Consider the following 20,465-nt stretch of genomic DNA (forward strand, 5'->3'; position numbering starts at 1 on the left):
ATAGCCGATTATCCTTAATCTATATTTTTACTGTCATATTTATGCAAAAGTGATTTTCATATTATTCTATGCAACTTTTTGACTGAGCAAAATGCCTTGCAAGGTAAGCAGTCATTGTAATCAGTTTGTGCCATTTTACATCACTGTGCCAACATAAAGAACAAATAAATGTTTTTCATGATTTCAAGTCAGTCTAATTCCTCCTGTCTGCAGATTTCTGGTTCAGAATTCATTATAGTGAGGTAGAAAATAAAGTAGTCTTACAAAATAGGCCTGAGAATTTATCTTTCGACACATACCATACCTACATACCTCAATTAATCACGAACACTTTTTAAGTCATTAAGCGCCTCTTTTTTTCCTTGACTCTATGATTTGTCTTGCCTGTGTTTGTGGCCGGTCTGAAAGTCTTCTTGGTATCACACAGCAGGTTGTGAGCTCCTTTTTTGTGGCACACGATGTGAACCAGCTTCAGGTTCTCAGTGGTGAACAGCAGGCCGTAGAAGTAGGTCAAGTTGACATCAGCGATCTTGTGATTTTGCAGAGCTTCCAGCAGAGCCGGAATGATTGTCCTTTTCTTCTCGATCCTGGACACAAGACCAGGAAGAAATGTAATTTGTTCCTACACTGGCTCCTACATGGCATGGACACATTAATTATCGATTAATTGCTGGTTTCATAGTGATTAAGTTCACATTATAATACGTAGTGTAAATTCAATAGAACATAATGCAAAATTTAAATGATGTTCTCAGAGGAAAATAACACTCGGTGCATGCATACAAACAAATATTCTCATATGTCCATTCTAATTCATGTTGAACGGCCACATGTCTGATCTAGGACAGATTACCAGATTTAAAAAATCTGGTAATCTGTCTGCCACGGATTGATTGTCGTCACTGGAAGAGTCATGAGCGCGAAGTACGACACAAAGCCAACAATGCCGGACTGGAGACCAGTTAAAAAGACTTAAAAATCCTGAAAACATGCGGTAATCTCCAACATTTAGCAAAGGAAATTTCTGTATGTCAGACAAAGTCTGTGCTCTGGTCATGCAGGAAGTACTGAACTTTTTAAATGAACTGATTCAAATGATTCCGTTACACTGAAAACAATTAGTTAGCTTGTCACTAGTTTGTGTGTTTGTTGTGTATATAAAAAAAAATCAATACAGTTTTGTGCATCCGCGCTGTGGTGTCCACGCTGAGGGGGTACGATGGAGTAATGGAAAAGGAACGTGGCTGGAACTATAGAGTGGAAAATACTGTCCAAGTGTCCAACCTGTGGTCCAGATTCCACGTGCTGAAGACAATCCTGCTCTCTCTGCTGCCGTACGGGTTGATGGAGTGGAGAGACTGACACATGTCCTGGTCAAATGGTCCCTAAAGAGGCAAAAGGGATGAGGCATCAGTTACTGTTGACGCTGTAATCTATCGTACATTCATGCAGTTCTGGTTAGTATATGTGTTTATGTTCGTGTGCTACCTGGCAGGTGAACCATCCCTCCTGGGTGCAGAGGCGATTCCGCTCCTTTTCAGTCCTGTCAAAGTAACAGCCGTTGTACTTGGCTGCTTTCAGCATGTCTGCCAGACACTTTGACATTTCCAAGAACTCTGCCCTGTCTTTAGCTTTCTGAATGGTTTTGGTGGCATCGTCCACCTGAGAACACACAAAAAAAAAGGCTGTCGGAGATGAAACCTGACTACTGTTTCAGTATTAGACCCGAGGAGCCGCGTTTCTGTTGGTCTCTGAGTTTGACTGACCTCCTTCATGTAGCCCCGTATCCTGCTTTCACAGTTGAACTTCATGTAGGCAGACTTTGTCTTGAAGCGAGTGTCGATGCCTGGAATGAAACCAAGCTTCTTTATTATCGTTCTCCCCTGCAGATAGTGTTTGTTTGCTTTCCTACTTTTACTTGCAGTGCTCGAACCACATTATAAATGAGTTGTCAGTTAAAAAAGCAATGAAAAGTGCTATAACAATACAGACTATTTATTCATATTCAAGTCCTACAGCATTTGTCTCTTGTGTTTGAACTCCCCCATTTGTCGTGTAGCCAGCAGCCACCCTGTGTTTCCTTTCATCTGCTGTAATAATTCTGCACTGTGTGAGTCGACGCATGACATAGCATGGATTATAAAAAAGACATGACTTACAGAAGAGAAACTCTGGTAATTTCACTGAACAGAAAATTGGAGGCCAATATTTCTAATACAAAAGCAGATTTTATAGTTTTACATAACACAGCCAAATCAGATCACTGCACTTCCTTGTTTCCATTATCTCTTTTTGCTTTGCTATTCATAAGCACGCTTGCAGCAGGATGCCTCTTTCAGCCTGACATGCATGCGAGATAGAAGGCTGATTATAGCCGGTAACAGCTTCCCCACTTTTCAGACTTCAGAACCAAATGTTTCAGGCTCGAATCCCCAAAGCTGTGCTAATGGTCCCTAAAGAGTGCAGCGTCCATTACACCTCACAGCGTGAAAAGCATCTGTTGCAACAAACTAGTGACTGAGATTTTATTATTTATTTTCATTTCATGGAGCCTGTTTGCAATAAGGCCATAAATATAAAGTGTTGACACTAGAGGAAAGCCACAGTGTCTACAATGGTTTATCCTTCTGGGAGCGTAAATGCTTGTTTTCATGGCTGATCTGCTATGTGGATTAGGAGTTAAAAATGAGCACATGATGCCACAAATCCAAGAGGACCAGCGAAAATTTAAAAAAACATTGTAACATTTAAATTAAATTGCTACAACATTACATTAGACTGCAATGTTTTCTTGTTTTAGTAAAAATAAACAATGTCAATATTATTTGTGGCAGCAATATGTTGCCGCACCACATCATGAAGCATGCAGCGGAGACCTTGTACCTTTAAACCACTCCTCATCCTCCTCTCTGCTCTCCACCTCAGACCTGTCCTTCAGATTCAGCAGCAGGTCGGTCAGGATTTTCCGTCTCTTTGGAGACTGTGTACCAGACAGGAGCTCCTTCGCTGCTTCGATGAGGCCATCAGTGTGCTGGTCTAAGCTCAGTAAATGACCAATGTCACACATGACTGAAATGGGAAGCAGGTGATGTGAAAACACGTACACAGTTTGTTTTGTTAAAAAGGTGTTGGGAGTGTTATTTCTCTTACTCCCGCTCCACGTCTGCTCGCTGGAGAGAAGAACCAGTTCAGTGTGGTCTGGCAGAGTCCGGAAGAATTCCTCCGTCACTTTTGTCCCATCAGAATACAAACATACATGTGCGCCTGCCTCTGGCAACTGGAACATGAAGAATATGATAACACAGTTAAGTTTATTAATAAGAATAATACTCAGGACTCACAATACAATAAATAGGTTAAATAAATAGGTTACATTGTTATTATTTATTTTTTTAAATAAAAGCAACAAATAGTCTTGAAAAATAGAAACAGACTATTGTCAGTTTATGCCAATCTGTCATCAGTGTCTTGCACTGTGACCATCATGACTGTGACCTCGAATACCTTTATACCAATGTGGACAAAAATGTGTAACACAAGTCCAAAAGTGGGGAAAAATTTAGACATCTATATTCTCAGAAAAGATAATATTGGTATGTAAATAGACATATGCTTTATAGTCTGTCCTAAAAGGTGACATGTTTTTCAGTGTTGACATTACAAAACATTTAATTTGCTGTTAAAAATTAAACTAATTATTATTATTAGATGAGTCAAATGCCTAACCATTTCTGTAAAGTGAACTGTATGAATTGCCTGGGATTAGGAATTAATCTGTCGATTATTTTGTCAATTAATCAAGCACTTGCTTGGTCCATAAAATAAAATGTTGAAAAATGTTGATCATCGTTCATCAAACCTGGAAATTATGATGTTTTTGAACGTCTTGTTTTTTCCCGCCCACAAACCAAAAAGATTCACTTTGAATGATTTCTTTGTTATATACAACAAATAAACCAGAACATATTCACATTAAAGAAGCTGAAAAATCAGAAATTTTAATTTTTCAAAAAACAACACTCAAACCAATGAATCAATTATCAAAATAGTTAGCAATTTTGCAGCCCTGCCTGGGATACATTAAAAATGGCTGACTGTAATTGACTATGCCTGATGTATTATACTGTTGGCTGGAACTGCAGTGTTTGTTTACTTAAATTAGTTTTTTTTTTCAATATTTATTACTTATTAACATTTTGCTATTTTCTTAAATATATACTGTATGCATACCATAGCAATTCACACTTGATCTCTAACCTTAATAGACTGATCAAAGTGCACAAGACTGGGCTTTGATCCTCTCATGGTCAGTGTTTATACCAGAGAAGCTCCTAAAGAGGCAAAGGAGTTACACACAGTGAGTACACTCACTCACTCACTACACATTGCTGAGTGTAGATAAACTGGTCTTATCGTGTGCGGGGACTCGGACATGTCAGGGAAATGTTAGCGTGTCTCCGGTGTGAAAACGACAGATATTGACCGACAGCAGGAGATAATCTAATCCGTCAGAGCAGCATTTATATCCAGTATCTACAGTTACGTGGCTAATATCGTTTGCATTTCCCTTTGTTTATCTACAGTGAAGACGTTTCTTTTCCCTGCTGAGCATAAACAGGGACGAACGATACACTGGTTAAAAAACAAAAAAGAAACACACGGACTCACTTGTAAAGTCTTGCAACCTTTTTTGAGCAACTCCTTGAGATCTTTCGCTGCTATCCCATATTTTCGGCTTTCATTACAAGTCCTGATTTTCACTGGTTTAATTTTCTTGAAGAACCCAAACATTGTTTTGTACCTGCCGTTGTCACTTCCTTTTCCTCATGAAAGCTGACGACAGGCGGCGGTGTGTTGCTGCCCCCTGGTGGTCGCCGTCAGTCTTCTTCTCCTCATATTCAGACAGTTTAGAGATGATTTAGTGCACTACTGCCTCCAGCCGCTTTCACATCGTCATTGCAATTTTTTGCCAGATTAGACCCCTAGATTTATGGCCCCGACGAATTATAATTAATACAATAAATATGTATATAGCATAATACGGATCCTGAAGCCAAATCCGTATCACCACCAAAACCTAGTAATACCTTCCGTGGAAATTACCTATGCTGCTCATAGGCAGACTGTGTCATTGTTTCATTTTAGATACTCTAACACGTTAAAATAATTCATGATGAAATAAAATATATTATATTGTATGAAATGATATCATATTATAATAACGTATTAGACAGTTATCATAACTTACAGTTCTTATTATTCATCCATGCTTGAGACCGGCATGTCAACGCGTGGGCGTGAACGTTACATTACCATAGCAACTGATGCAGCACGGCGGGAAATACCAAATGAAGGGTCCAGAGGGAAAAATGCGACCTTTGTGACATCATATTTACGAGCTCCGTGTCTTAGTAAAACATTGCATGATCATATTTTGTTTGTCATAGATTTACTGTTGCCATGTGTTTTGCTTTACTTCTCTTAACTACCCTCAATAAAAGTTCGGGTGTAGTGGAAAAACCCCTTTGTACAGAATAGTAGAGTCCGATTTCAATATGGCGACCGCGAGTATGAAACATGAAAATCTAAGCTGGTGGTAAAACGATAACATTCTCTGTCAAAGTCGCTTTTGTGCTAAATGTTTAAGTAGTTTGAGATGCTAAGTCTACATTTCCACACACGGTGGTCTTGTGTTCTTCATTCATTATATTATTGTTTCACCAGTTTCCGCTGTTTGTGGTCGTTATCTTCTACATTTGCCAGGCGTTATAAACAATTCTTACGTTTTTGTCCGTTTATTTTCTTCTACAGAAACTGAAAGGTTAGTACTCAGGACGAGAACTCATAACTGAATGAAAAGAAAAAGACGGACTCACACACACACACACACAACTCGGCATTCTCAACCGTGTTTTCTTTCTGACTTTTTCTCCCCCAAGTAACCCAAGAACATGGTGAAAAGTGAAGATATGTCCACGATGGCGGACGACTGGCGGGAAGTGTTTGAGAAGAACCGGGTTCTTCCTCCGCCCAGCCAGACAGTCCGCCTGGCCGTGGACAGCCACCTCGCCCAGTCCCACGGCTTCCAGCTCAGCCTCAGACGACTCACCGCAGCTCACCTGCCGCAGGTGAGCGCTCACAGAGTCACGCGTGGTAGAAATGTAGATAGCGTTGGTATTAAAATGGACTTCATTAGGTTTTAAGATGTTGATATGAGTCTGTACACTCTTCTCCTCAATTCGGCTATGAAATAATCCACCACACTTCATCCAAACATGCATACATCTCTCTGCATACAATGAACTGATGCTACCTCACAGATGTGTTGGGAGGTTAGTTGAATGTAATATTTCAGGACTAGTATAAACCAGTGACATTACTTACGTTCTTCATATCTTCTCCTCATAGTCACTGGAGATACCAGAGGTGGAACAGGACTTGAACTACCAGCTGCATGTGACACTGTTTGATCAAAATCGTCAGCACTTCTTTGGGAAAACATGGAAGAGCCGACCTCAGAGGATGAAAAACAACAAGATATCCCTCAATGAGGTACAGCAGCTTCATTATGGCAGACATTCCATTGTTGGCTGTTCTACATGACACACACTGCTGAAATTCACTGGGTCAAATTTGTAGACTCCATATCAAACTCCTGATGTTGATTTCATAAGCAGTGGATTGGTAATAATCTAATATACTCGGTGCCCATTCAAGCGTAAACAACATTAATTTAACATCGTCGTTATTGAATTAAAATCAGCTCAAAAGCTCCACCACTCACAGCCAAATAAGCACTGATTGCAAGTAATTGCGTTCACTCGCATCTTACAAGTCCCTCATCCTAAGTGTTCCAGTCCATTTCCTCACACTGCAAATTAAATAACCTTATATTATGAAGTTGTGTAGTCTAAGAACCGGCTATAAACTGCTCTTATCTTCCCTGAAATTTCTACTATTAAATCATTTTGACATTTAGAATTTGAAATGTCACACTCACCTTGTCACCTTCATCTGCACTGTGTGCATATGTGTTAGTTAGTGATCTGTCATCATAGACGAAAAGCCCCGTTGGGGCAAAGTAACATGGGTAAATATCCTTTATTATGATAAATGTTATTTCACACTGCTGTATCAACGTGTAAGGCAGTACACTACATTTTCTGGAGGATTGAAATAGAAGAAGCCCTTAATGGAAAGAACAACCAGACTGCTATAAAGCAGTCCTGTGCTCTGTGCTCAGGCTTTGCAGCGTTGCAAATCAGTGCCCATAATGATATAATACGTTACGGTAAAGCTGTCATTGTGTAAATCTTACAGAAGAAGCTCTGGCAGTGGAAAAAAAAGGAACAAAATGAGAGACTTTGCTTTGCTAGAAGAGGGGAGTGACATGCAGCAAAGGTCCATGATAAGTAATAGACTCATGGTCTTGTGCACCTCCACAGGGTTCCCTTCCTTAATTAGACTTCTGCCCAAGTTGATGTTCGATGGAGCAATGCTAGTATTCCTGTGTAACTTCACCATCCTATAGCATAGTAGCTACAGGTTGGTGTTAGAAAAGTGACAAACAGATGAACGATCTTGCAGCCAAAACATGTGTGAGCATATGAACCATATGTTGTGTTGGAACTTTAGTTTGTCCATTTTTAAATGTGCTGGTCTAGTGCTGTTTCTAGCTTCATTGTCCTGGAGCAGTTGTGCTTGGCTTTGCATTTCGCTGGATCCACTGGCGGTCCCACAGCGCAAAGACTGTGGTGAATAGATACAGTAGGATTGAAAAGTTTTGATTGATTTCATCCAAACTTCACATACAATTTAAAGCTGCAGTGCGTAACATTTGGTGTTTGTTGTTGATGGTTTGGTTCTCTGGTTTGTCTTTGTGAAAGGAAACACTGTAATGCTGCTTTCTTTATCTGTAAACGGGCTCTGTCAAGGAATACTATCAGACCTGACTGAGGGAGTGTTTGTGCGTATACACCGGCAGTGCAGGGGCAAGACGTGTTTTTGAACAGTAGAATTCACTTCTTCGTTTTCAGTTATACTCCACGTATACGTTCCTACTGTCTCGATTCATTAGCACAGAGTTGCGGTTGCCTCCTTCTGTCTTGATGTTAAACAAACCACTTCATGTGTGCAGTGTGGGAATGTTTGCGACACAAGACCTGAACAGAGCTATGCTGAGTTTAGATCAATTCTGCCTCCTTGAATGCGTTCACAGCTGTAACTCAATTCTCTCCTCATCCACTCAAGTGAACAATAACACAGTTCAGCCCAGTTGTCACGGTCATTACAGGTTTAAGTATAACAATCAACAGGTTCAGCAACCCTGCTAAGAACCAGTCGCAGCTTGTTAGCAGCAGATACAAAAATATCTGCAAGAAGCCTGATGAATTCAAAGTAGACCATTTGACTTAACATCAGTCTCTTTAAACATCACATTCAACTAGGAATTAAGTTACCCTGCAGCACTCCCTGAGACAGGCAGCCAGGTATCCGAACCCAAGTCTTATTAATTGTTCATTTGCGCCTAATATCCTAAGTGGAGGATATCCGGATATTGGCATTTTAACTGTATTTAACCTTTTTTGGCTTTAGAGTAGCTTGTTTTAGTTTATTTGTACTTGTTTTTAATATGTAGTTCCTACAGTTGCAGAATTACCTGAATTGACAGGATAGCGATTGTTAAGTTTGACTTGTCATTTCAAATCAACACCTGAAATGATAATTTTTTAGCTTTTTTCAGATTGATTTTGAACGTCTGATAAACTAAACAATTCTCAAGGCACCTTATCACCTTTGTACATAATAATTAAGTGTCAGTGCTTAACCTTTTCATGTATTCATTGTCTACTGCTTTATCCTCCACATGAGGGTCAGGGGGCTGCTGGTGCCAGTCACAGCTGACACAGGGCGAAAGGAGGGGTCACACCCTGGTCAGGTCGCCAGTCCATCACAGGAACAACAATGAGACAAACAACCATTCACTCTCACACTTAGCAGTTTAGAGTGCTCAATGACCCTCTGCATGTTTTCGGACCAGTGTGTAACTTCTGTAACTTAAACACCACTAGTGTCATTCCCTCCCCACAGATTTACCCCACACTTCAGGTGAGCCTGCCGAGCTCTTGGTTCATATTCCAACTGTTCTCTTTCAACATTGGTTTTGGTAGCTTACTCACCTCACTCATGTTTCAGAGAAAATATTGGATTACACGCTGCAACTTTAACACCTTTTTTTTTTTTTTGGTTGAGCTCATCTATACAATCTGTAGTGACGATTTACTGGTTGCTTCACTTTGAATTTAACATCCATTGTCATGGGGGCTACTGTGGACGACATTGCCCTGCAGTGTCCTTTAAAAGTGGGGTCTGTTTCCCGAAACTCATTTTTTCCCATTTGCTTTAGTTTTCCCAGCCATTGTTCTTTTAGTCTGTCCTCCTCTGTAATCATCATTACAGAAAGGGAACAAAGAAACGGGCTTTTTGATGTCAAAATATGTGGTGTCGTCTTTGAAAGATGTGCTTTGATGATGAAATGTTCTATTGGTTCTGGAAATTCAAAAGACAATGTTGCAGCAACGGAAGACAGAATGTACAACACTGATATTGAAATATGGCACCGATCAGCGTATCTTCACGGTGTCCATTTATCTTGAAAGGATTTCTCGTGTTTAGCTCGGGACCCTCTGGTCCTGAATGTCTGTCCCGGCTTGTTTCTTGTACAGTAAGTAAAGCTGAGGTTCAAACAGTGCTTGATGCCTCACTGTGCAGTCTAAAGCTTTCCGAGCCCGATGAGTGGAGATGAGATCTAACTGTGCAAACCTGTGGCACAGCACTACTGTTTTATAAATAAACTGTTTTCACTCTGGTAAACAACAGAGCAACACTAGAACTGCAATTATTTGTATGGGGAAAAAAGGGAGTCGTGCGCTCAAGGACTGACTTTATCTTCATCAGAATCAAGATGGACACAGGTGCTTGTAAAAGGACAGCGCTCAACACATGAGAAAATAACCAACAAAACCTTCAAGGTCAAATCAGGTTGGTCTTATACTTCCCTGTGAGTAGCCGTGTTTGAATAAAGCCTTTTTAACTCGTAACAAATAGACCTAATCCTCCAGTTTGAAAAGTAAAGCCAAGCAATTAGGGCTTAACTAGCCGATAGCCACTGGGGGCGACTCTGCTGGTTGAAAAAAATAACTCTATGGGAAAATAAGCCCACTTCTCACTTGATTTATAATGTCAGTAAACGTTTCCTGAGGCGTTAATGGTCTCAATTGCTAGTTTCAGGTCTTCTTCAATAGAGTGAAATGTCAGTTTTATAAATGATGTTCCCATTTGGACCCTCATGTGGAGGATAAAGCGTTCGAAAATGGATGGATGGATGGATGTTCCCATTGAGAGGAAAATAGATGGAGAGGCACAGCCCATACGAGTGGACACAAGTGTGATTGACAGCTTGTATTATCCAGTAGATGCCTGGTTACAGGTCACATCTGTTCACTATAGTCAAATCGCTTCACAATGGGAGTTTGTTATGCATCCCAAACATTTCTATATACGCAGTCTTATGTTTTTGGGCCAATTTAAATTGATGCTCTGTATCAGCAAGAATGTGGCTATACACACATGTGGATACAGGGGTGATGATACCATGTAGTGGGATGTGCTGGTATACTACAAGCAAGATGATGTATTTTGATTTGCCTCCAGCGCCAAAATAGACTATTTTAAGTGAAACTCAGGTTGTTGATATATCAATGATATATGCATGACCACTACAGTTTTCTTAGTCTGGTGGGAGGAGTGCAGGAGGGGAGTCTAATGGCTGAACATCTGCTACCAGTTAGTGGTTAGAGGCTTAAACACAAGACTAAAATATATCAATATTGATACAGCACTTCAAAGAATCATATTTTCACAATGTTTTACACCCCTACTCCACCCAGGGCCGAAAGGTAAATATTATTTTCTCATGCAATTCTTTTTTCACTTTTCATCTAAATCTTCATTGATTTCATTCTGTTACATTTATCCTCGGTTATCATACTGTGGTAAGGCAGGAACTTTTAACTATTTAAAATGACAGACCAGCAAAAGTAGAATCCTTATTCAGTTAGCCGAAATTAAAAAAAGCTGTCTAAATGAGTTTTTGTTGAGTTCAGGACTAGTCAGTGAATTGGTGGAACAAAATTATGAGCCTGACCAAAATTACACACTGGACTTTAATACCGTTATGGAGAATGCAGTTGGGGATCAAACAAAGCTGAAGTCTGATACCCAGCCCAATAAAGCCTCTCAGTGATGAATGATACTGTACTGTGTAAAACAACTAAGGCTTTCATGGTCGTCAGGGAAGAGGAAATCAGTGTAAGAAGTAAACTAAAGTTGCAATCAAATAGTTTGCTCAACCAGTAAACGTATGCATTATCATGTCACACTTGCCTTGGATTTTGATGTGGCGTCGAAACAGCTATTCTTTTTTTTTTCTTTGAAAGAACAATGATATAAAAAATGGACAGAATGTTTTATTTGCTCGGCGTGCCTTACTTCATGTCGTTTGGCAGTCATCTTTCATTCAGGCTCTCTGTTATCTTACCCCCCTCTGTGACGATCAAAGCCAGATTCCAGGATCAAATGGAAACAAAGAGAAAGGCAAACCTCCAATGGCATCTCTTTACTCAAGACTCAACACCTCAGGAGGGATTTCTGCTTTTACATGACCTAAGCCTTGATCCACCAGCTAACAGACACAGTGTCAGTACAATGCTTGCCAGAGGAGTTTGTTGTGAATGGATCATGAACTACAAAATGCACCCTACTTTAGTCTTATCCCTTGAAAACCCATCTCCCTGCATTGTTTATTCCGTCATTTCTGAACAGATGAGCAGTAATAGCAGGGCATCTGTGTTCTCTCTCCATCAAACATCTGATGATCACTGTGTGGTCGGTGGAGGCCAGTCACCCGCGACTTGTTGATGTCGTCAGAGCACTGCTGAACTCGCTTCCAGTGTCACAAGACGCCTCATCTGCTTGTATGGTGTCAGCTGTAGAACAAGATGTTTTCGAGAGAAACACTTTCTGGTGGAAAGAATACCCGGAGCTCTAGCTGACTGTTGAATGCGGAGCGTTGCATAAGTCTTTTTTTTTTTTTTTTTTACAGAGGCACCAATGAGTCACAGCTACGGCACATTCTGATTTCCACTTCTGTCACCATCTGTTTTCTACCCTTTCCTCTGCTTGATATTATTTTGATCGAGCAGTCTCTTACAGTGCATGGCCTTACTTTGATCCAACATAATAGTCGTAGCCTGTATTCAAAACCACTTGGTATCCCAATAAGCATCCAAATCCCATTACCTATCCGGGGTAATAATACAAACCACATCATATCCTATCAGGATGATAAAGTGGGCTTGGCCCTCTCTGTGTCGTGCTGTAAGAGCTGCACCAGCTTTTTTTTTATTGGTTTTGGCCTGATGCACTCACATTTATGCTGGTGTTTATGAATGGCAAATAGCTGTTTGATATCCAAATAAAGAGGGGGGATCATCTCCTGAGTTACAGGAGTGCAGTGAAAATTGTAAGGACCCCTCCTCCCCCCCTCGGCCCCCACTCACTCATTGAGTTTCACCAATAATGTGGTGAAAAGCAAAGATGCTGTGTGATCGAAGACAGAGAGGAAGCGCTCGTAATGGGTCTGTTTTCTTGCTTTGTCTGTGCACTTTTCTTCCCTGGATAATGTGAGATTCATTGACAGTGACATTGTCACTTGGTTTTTGTGCTCGTCTCTATACGAGTTGTTTATGAATTGTCAAGTCTGACTTTTTTTTTTTTTTTTTAAAGTAGGGCACGCTTTATGACAGTTTGATGTGTTTGTCAATGCTCCGGATGCCTTCACATCTTCTGAAAGCTGTTTTTTTTTTTGTATGGAATAGCGCAAGTATAAGCGGCGCACTGACAAATTCACACTGAAAATGTGGGACTTGAGTTGTCTTTGCTGGAATACACAAAGGGAAATGTTTTCATTCCCTTTGATTTGTGTCTGATACTGTGGCAATAAGCCATAGGATTTTGTGTATCTGTATTTTAATCAAACTACTGCAAATTACATTTTTTTTTTCATCTTTTTTTGCACAGATTCATAGTCTTCATTGTCTTAAATCACCCAGACTACACATACACTTACACATTCTGCCAGTTTTGTCAGAGTGTTTGACATTTTGTTTAGATATTTTCTACATGGTGTCCCTACATTTAGTAGTGAAAGCGTTGGGCAGTAGAGGGCAATGTTGAGCTACTGTTGGTGCAGGTGGCGGAGTGGAGAGACCGGAGGGGCAGAGAGGAATGTGCATCTTTCTGCATTGTCTCTCACTGTGATCGCTCCATTTGAACTCCCTGCCTTCACAGGGAACCAGCGGTTTTCTTCTCATATGTGCAACATCATCAGGCCGACAGCTGGGGCTTTGGAGAAAAGGCCACGTTTTGTCAGTGCAACCTCTGTTTTTCTAAAGATCTCTGAATGTTGTTTGGTGTGATGTAAGCAGAGGTACTTTAAACAAAGTGGGAGGAACATGGACGCACATGCCTTTTTTTTCTTTGTATCATCTCCTGCCTTTAACCACACGTCTGAAACTGTAGCACCTCCACACACACACACGCGCACACACACACACACACACACGCACACACACACACACACACACACAGCTATATTACAAGACTTCACAACACTGGAAAGCAGGAGATGGCTGTGTTGCACGATGGGGAAAATGTTTGAACATCAGTCGAGAAATTCCTCTGCTTTTGTTTCTCGTGTAGTTGTTCTCTAAAGATTACACTGGTTTCAAAGTGGATCCCATATGGCTCAGTGAAATGAATGACAGTCACATCCTGTACAGTTCCTCCTTAAAGCACAAACTAGGATGTCAAATTTAAGCTGTCAGTACAGTAAAGAAGCTCCTGTTAAAGCCTCCACTCCTCCGTTCTTTTCATGCTCTCTCAAAGAGACACTTACTCCAGACAGGCTGGCTCAGCTAAGGAGAAACTTTCCTCTTTGCTGTCTAGTATATTGGTTGTGCTGTACTGTTTTGTACCACACCCTGTGTTTTTGCAGTCTACCACATATGATGGCACATGAGTGTTGTCTAAGAATGAGTGTCCATTCACAAACTCTTTAGGTAAAAGGTGTCACGCTTAATCTGTGTGTTACTCTGTGTTCGTCCCTCTTGGTAAGTTTACTACATACAAGCAAGCGTGTGTGGAAGGAGCACACTTTAGTTCAGCTGGTTGGTTTATGGGTGGCTTGATACCACTTTTTCACATCCACTACAGTGCTAAGATCACAGTCTTGATTGTTTGCTAGTTTTGATGTCAGTCCAATTATATAATTTGACGTCTTTTAATATTCTGCGCTGTTAACAACACATTTTGTCCTGATGCTTTTACCACCACTTTAAAAACACAAAGAACATACAGTGACTCAATTAAAATTATTTTGCTGCTTTTATTTACATTTTTTTAAGTATCTACTTAATAAAGCAATCAAGATTTTTGGATTGTATTAGATTTCCAATATCTGATCTCGTGATTTTGCCCAGTATTGCCAGCCCAATACTGATAATTTCGTATCGATTCATCCTTAATCTGATTCACTGTAGGGCCCAAGGAAGAAGAACCCAAAGTCCCTTACAACACCTATGGTATCTTCCTCTATACAGTATTCCTGCTTGTCACTTTAACTTTTAATTAACACTTAATAGCTATTCCTAGTTTTAAAAAAAACTACTGTGCATAGCCATAACCCACACAGATTAACCAGTTCAATGTAATTGCAGCACACAGAATATAAGTAGAACAACTCTTATTGGACAAATCACCTGCAGATAATTATATAGAGGGGAAAACATTGCCTTTGCAGCAAGACCTGGATTCGTGACCTAGTCAGAACAAGGGCCTTTCTGCATGGAGTTTGCATGTCCTCCCTGTGTGTGTGTGTGTGTGTGTGTGTGTGTGTGTGTGGGTTTTCTCTAGGTTCTCCGGCTTCCTCCCACTGTCCAAAAACATGCAATATGGGGATTAGGTCAATTGGACACTCTAAATTGACCGTGAGAGTCATGTGGAGGATAAAGCAGTAGAAAATGGAAGGGTGGATGGAAAAGTTGATTTTACAATTAAAGTTTAATTTAGTTGCTGGCATTCTGGAAAAATCCTATCAATAAATAACTGATTGGCATTCAAATGTCCTTTTTGTTGAGTGGGTTTGTTTCTGAGGAATCAGCTAATGCTGGTACTAGAGAAGGCCTCAGTATCATCCCTACTTACAACATAAAATGATTTATTTTTAACAAAGGAAAATGTGACAGTATTCCCACTGAAAAACAAACATGATTAAACAATATATACTAAATGCAAGGTGGAACGATTATTCATGAAGCCTTTATTAATTCCTTTCCTTGCACACCCATGTATTCTTTGTTGGATAAGAAAGGCTTAACAATGTATGACTTTGACAGTACACTGCTTTGGCTTCACTGTGTTTGAGTCGTCATTGCCCTTCAGGTATTAGGCATTATAAATCCATGGCATAATAACACGTGCGACGCCAGAGATTATCGAAAGCCATCTGCTTTCCCTCACTGTGATTGTGTGCCTGGGTGAGTTTTGAGCATCATAGCTGGTTTGGAAATGTTTAGTGTGCAATACTATAATTATGTCCTGCAAATTGTTGAATGTAAAGCTCAGTAAAAAAAAAAGAAGTGGGCTTTTTGTGAAAGAGTTATTGTGAATCAGGAAACTCTGCGACCGTCAAGTTTGGGGCTCACAGTGTATCACACGCAGCTGCATGTGCTATTCAGTGATTGTGTTGTTCCCACTTGTACAATTGGCTGTATACAGTAGATAGTGTAGTCAATCTTTGGGAGCCGCTACTCCATTCAACATTCAGCTTCTTTCAGTATTTCTTCAAGACATGCATTTTTTTTTTTAACTTGTTTGAGAAGCTCACACTGTGCAGTGTGTATGTGATTTCTCGTTCATGTCTTATTTTTCGGGACATTTTTCCCAGTAATTTTAACTGTGGCAAACTATTTTGGAAAGATAATACTCTTGAGTGAAATATTGACAGTTGCGTGTTCTAGTCAGTATTCAAATATCATCACATCCGACCCAGAAAATCTCCTGCTGAGTTCTTGCAAAGTCAGCAAAGTCTGGAAAAATGTCATGACCGAGGTTTACGGCACTTTTCCCCGAGTCAATGTCTGAATACAGCTTATGAGTCGTATACCATTCTGCTGCTGTAAAACCTCACCATTATATATAATTAAACAAGATCACCCAAGAGGGAGTGATGTTGTACTGAGTATCAACTCGACTGTGATGCGGTCATAAATATCAGAGCCGCTATTTAATAGTTGAAAAGTAGAGGCTACACCAGATTATGATATGTTTTTTTATTTAACCAGTTGTATGGCTCCACCAGCAAGACCTGGGTTCCCGACCCGAGCCTTGCATGCAGAGGTTAATTGAATGGGAGAGTGAATGGTAGGGTTCATATGAGTCCTTGAAATCCCTGAAATTTCAAGTTTTTGAAAATTTTGTCCAAGAAGGAAGTTAAGTTGATATCTAGGTAAATGTCTCCCTTGTTTGTTACGACGCCACCTTCTGTTTCATGCCCTGCATTGCTTGATGATGTACGCAGACTAGGCCTACGCAGAACAAACATTGAGTCATAATTACTAGCGGCGTTGTGGACACTGTCCGTTGTCGTTCTCCGCAGTTGGCGTGAGATTCCACACAGAAGAATGAGCGAGTAACGTTAAGCACGAGAGAGCAAATGACGTGATGTCTGGGAAATGAAAATTCCAAGATCTCTGTCTCACCAAAGAAAATTTCAAAGACCGTCTTTGACCAAGATCCCAAGGACAATCACTTGTCCAGATACAGAGCGTGCTGCAAATCAATAAAAGTGGACGCCATGGGTGAAGCGGCTCTTACAAGTTGCCCTCCCATCTTAAGCTGTGTCAGCACATAAAAAGTCCTTAAATTTGAGGGAATTAGTCCTGGAAAGTCTTTGAAAAGTCCTTGAATTTGAGGTCAACCAAGGTGTGGGAGCCCTGGTTCATCTCTGTGTTGTTCCTGCAATGGACTGGGGGAGCTGTCCAGGGTGTACCCCGCCTTTCGCCCTGTGTCAACTGGGATTGGCTCCAGCGACCCACAATCCTCATTACATTACATTACATACATTACATGTCCTCATGCGGAGGATAAAGCGGCAGAAGATGAATGAATAATTGAACACCTGTGAAGCAGAGTGATGTTCAAGTCCCAGTGCTGTTGCACTCAGTGTAAGCACTCATGGAATGCCTCTCGTCCAACCAAGTGACTTGCTCGCAACTGGACAGGCCTGTTGTATGATATGTATTAATCTGTGTGTAGTTTATGTTTGAAAAACCTTTGCTCTTGATCTTGCAAAGAAATTAATGGGCTTGTAGTAAACAAATTGTAAATAGTTGACCCAAAATATCTCCAAAGGCTATGGCACCACCGCCCATTCAAAGTCCTCAGATAAATGGTCAGAAGAAAAACATAAACCAAAATTGAGTCTTTGTTGAATTTTCTCTCACGTTCTCTATTTTCTAATACAACGTATACAACACTTCCTACAGTAAAAAGTATCAATGCTCCTCAAACCTGCCTACACGAAAAATTACATGACTGACAGACAAAGGAGTCGCTGTGGCAGCGTAGACAGCACTTCAACTTACCTCTGCTCAAGTCCCTCTCTCAACTGCCATTTCACACTCGGATACAGTCTGGGATCGCGTTAACTGGGAATTTTTTTCTACCGCGACAGAAAAATCCGAAGGCTGTCCGTCATTTTGACGGATTGAACACTGAGGGCGATCGACTGTAACTTCAAATAATTCTCACTCAACGCCTTCAGTAACCACTCGCAGACCACCTGTAATCCTGTACAATTACATATACTGGCACAGGTAGACGTTTACGGCGATATAGCTATCAAAAAAAGAGATTCCCCACAGAGCTTTTAAGCATCATTGCCGACCTCGACACCACACTCAATTCCTCTCACTATCCAGATGCTGACAGTGCATTGAAGGGTCTCAGGAGAAAGGTTTGACTTAATTCAGGGCAGGCTACACAAGAGAAGAGATCAGAGTTGATCTTGATTGACGGACAGCTTAAAAGTCTAACACTTTATATGGATATGCTATAAACAGTATGTATATATGTGTGCAGCCAAGTGAACTAATCAATATTTTAGCTTTAAGGAGGCCAAACGCCTAGCGGAGCAGCTGCTGTTTAACGACTTTACACATTGGAGTGGCTCACCTCGTAATACACAGCTATACACTCAGCGTGTGTGCGCGTGTGTGCGCGTGTGTGCGCGTGTGCGCGTGTGTGTGTGTGTGTGTGTGTGTGTGTGAGATAGAGGGAATTCAAGGGCCACAAGAGCTACTGCTGAGGTGATGTAGGGAGAGACGAGAGGTGTTGGGAGTGTGTGTTTGTGACTTGGGGAGACAGACGGACTGAAAGAAAGATATCCTCTCTGTCTTGCACCTTGTTGTTCTTTGACATGTCAATTCCAACTTTACCAACTTTGTTTACTCGAGTTCTTTCGTGGTTGTGTATTTGCTGGATTCCTCCTGTATTGTGATGCATTCATAGTCTGTGTTCATAGATTGTCTCTGTGAGGCATTTTAGACGGGATTTATAAAACATGTCAGGGGAGCACAACCTGGGTGACAAACTAAGACTTTACCCAGCAACCAGAGATGTCTGTTGTTGGCAAAGCCGGAGATGTTGTAGAATGCAGGATCTTTGTATTTTGCTTGAATCAGGGACAAGGCAGTGTAACACCAGAGGCACTGAAGCTAAAAATAAGGAATGGGGACTCAGGGAAAAGATTATGGTGCGTTGTTCTAATTAGGAGGTTTTTTTTTTTTTTTTAGGCACAGGCATATGTTATAAAAACTGGAGTCATGCAGTGCTGGTGCTGACAGTAGGTTAGTGGCAAGTTAACTTCAAGGAAAGCGCCAGATACTACATTGTTTTCTCTTCTCATCAGCCTCGGTTGTTATTCAAAGCAGGACTGCAATTCAGAGTCAACGTTCTCAATTTTTTTAGGAGTTTAGTTTTCATCACCAAGTCCATTTGGAGCCATTTTCCATCCTTGACCGTGTCTGTTAGATATATTTTATCTGAAAGAGAGAAAGCGTTTGCATGATTGCTTCAGGCAATAACAGAAGAGTGGCATTTAAATGCCCACAATTAAAACTTTTTATTGATCAATAACTCAAAGGACATTATTTTCAGCTTGAACTGGATTTGTCTTTTGACCTTGCGATGCAGACAATGACCTATGACATATTTTCTGTGAATTTGAGGGAGAATATGAGCACAAAAGACTCGGGCAGCAAATGAAGCAGTGCTGTGGTGTTGATGTGTAAGTGAAACCGCTGCATGGAGCAAGATGTTCAGCTGTGATACTAGCCATGGAGCCAGAGCTGCAAGATAGTGGAGCCACTGTGGCAAGATCCACTCATTCTTTCAATGAGTCACAATCAGTGGTACATAGAGAAGAGCACTTTTGTGCTGTTTGCTAAAAATGTGGCCCTGCACCTGAAAACCTGAAATGATGTTTGGATTGTTGTTTTCATGACAGGTGACAAATAAGGCATGACAGAAAATGTGTGTGGTTGAAAGTTTTTGCCCTTCTCTTAGTCAACAACTATGTGTACTGTAGATAACATCCTCTTACTATCACGCTTTAAAAAACAAACAAACAGCCATCACATTTGCAATTTTCATTACATACGTTATTTTAATGGTAAACCTTAGTCTTTAGTGTTGCATGTAATATTCATTTATCATTATAAATTGTTAGACATGAATCGGGCTGCAACTAACGCTTATTTTCACAGTCAATCGATTCATCTCTCAGTTATTTTCTCGATAATAATTGAGCAATCATTTGGTCCACAAAATGTCAGAAAAGGTTGATTCCAACCTCAAAATGACGATGATCTCAAATTACATTAGATTTCTCCGCTAACCAAATGATTTCTGATTTGTTATATGGAGCAAAGAAACCACAAGATATTCACATTTAAAAAGCTGAACGATCAGAGAGGTTGATTTAATTATTGAAACCCCCCCCACACAAAATGACTCATCAATTATTAAAACAGTTGGCGATTGAGACAACTTGAGAAATCTGAGGCGCTCAGAGGGATGATAGTTAAAAAAGACTTTGATATTTCATGGCTATTGAATCATATCGACAGTAAAAACATGCCAACGCATTCTAGCCATCAAGTCAAACAAACAGAATGGCCATCCTTTGGCTGTTTTTATACCTTGTGGCCATGTTACCACTGCAGGCAGTTCAGGTCAAATGGCAACATGTACAACAGGAACATAGGAAGTTGGCGATTCATTTA

General features: G+C 40.5%; 2 protein-coding genes across 6 annotated transcripts in view; one reads left to right on the forward strand and one right to left on the reverse strand.

The window, feature by feature from the left end:
- Positions 1-52: 52 nt before the first annotated feature.
- On the reverse strand, positions 53-4,828 carry dffb (DNA fragmentation factor, beta polypeptide (caspase-activated DNase)). 3 transcript variants are annotated; one of them, XM_058642846.1, is made up of 7 exons: positions 4,669-4,828; positions 3,151-3,277; positions 2,884-3,069; positions 1,767-1,846; positions 1,489-1,662; positions 1,285-1,385; positions 53-587 (listed from the first exon to the last, which is right to left on the reverse strand). In XM_058642846.1, exons 1-7 carry the CDS (start codon positions 4,789-4,791, stop codon positions 335-337), a joined length of 1,044 nt encoding a protein of 347 aa, XP_058498829.1. In that variant the 5' UTR covers positions 4,792-4,828; the 3' UTR covers positions 53-334. The 3 variants fall into 3 exon arrangements, with proteins under 3 accessions (XP_058498829.1, XP_058498830.1, XP_058498828.1); XM_058642847.1 differs by lacking the exon at positions 4,669-4,828 and adding an exon at positions 4,258-4,338; XM_058642845.1 differs by having other exon boundaries at positions 2,884-3,277.
- The window catches only part of nphp4 (nephronophthisis 4), a 139,630-nt gene continuing 123,411 nt past the window's right edge, over positions 4,247-20,465 (forward strand). For 2 of the 3 annotated variants that reach the window (XM_058642833.1, XM_058642835.1), the window contains exons 1-3: positions 4,818-5,821; positions 5,940-6,128; positions 6,409-6,552. In XM_058642833.1, coding sequence (XP_058498816.1) covers positions 5,952-6,128; positions 6,409-6,552 — 321 coding nt within the window. In that variant the 5' untranslated portion in view covers positions 4,818-5,821; positions 5,940-5,951. Of the gene's footprint in view, positions 4,358-4,817; positions 5,822-5,939; positions 6,129-6,408; positions 6,553-20,465 lie in introns of those variants that run through there. The other variant, XM_058642834.1, reaches the window with a different exon arrangement.

This window comes from Solea solea, chromosome 11 (genome assembly GCF_958295425.1).
Source record: "Solea solea chromosome 11, fSolSol10.1, whole genome shotgun sequence".
Taxonomy (NCBI): Eukaryota; Metazoa; Chordata; class Actinopteri; order Pleuronectiformes; family Soleidae; genus Solea; species Solea solea.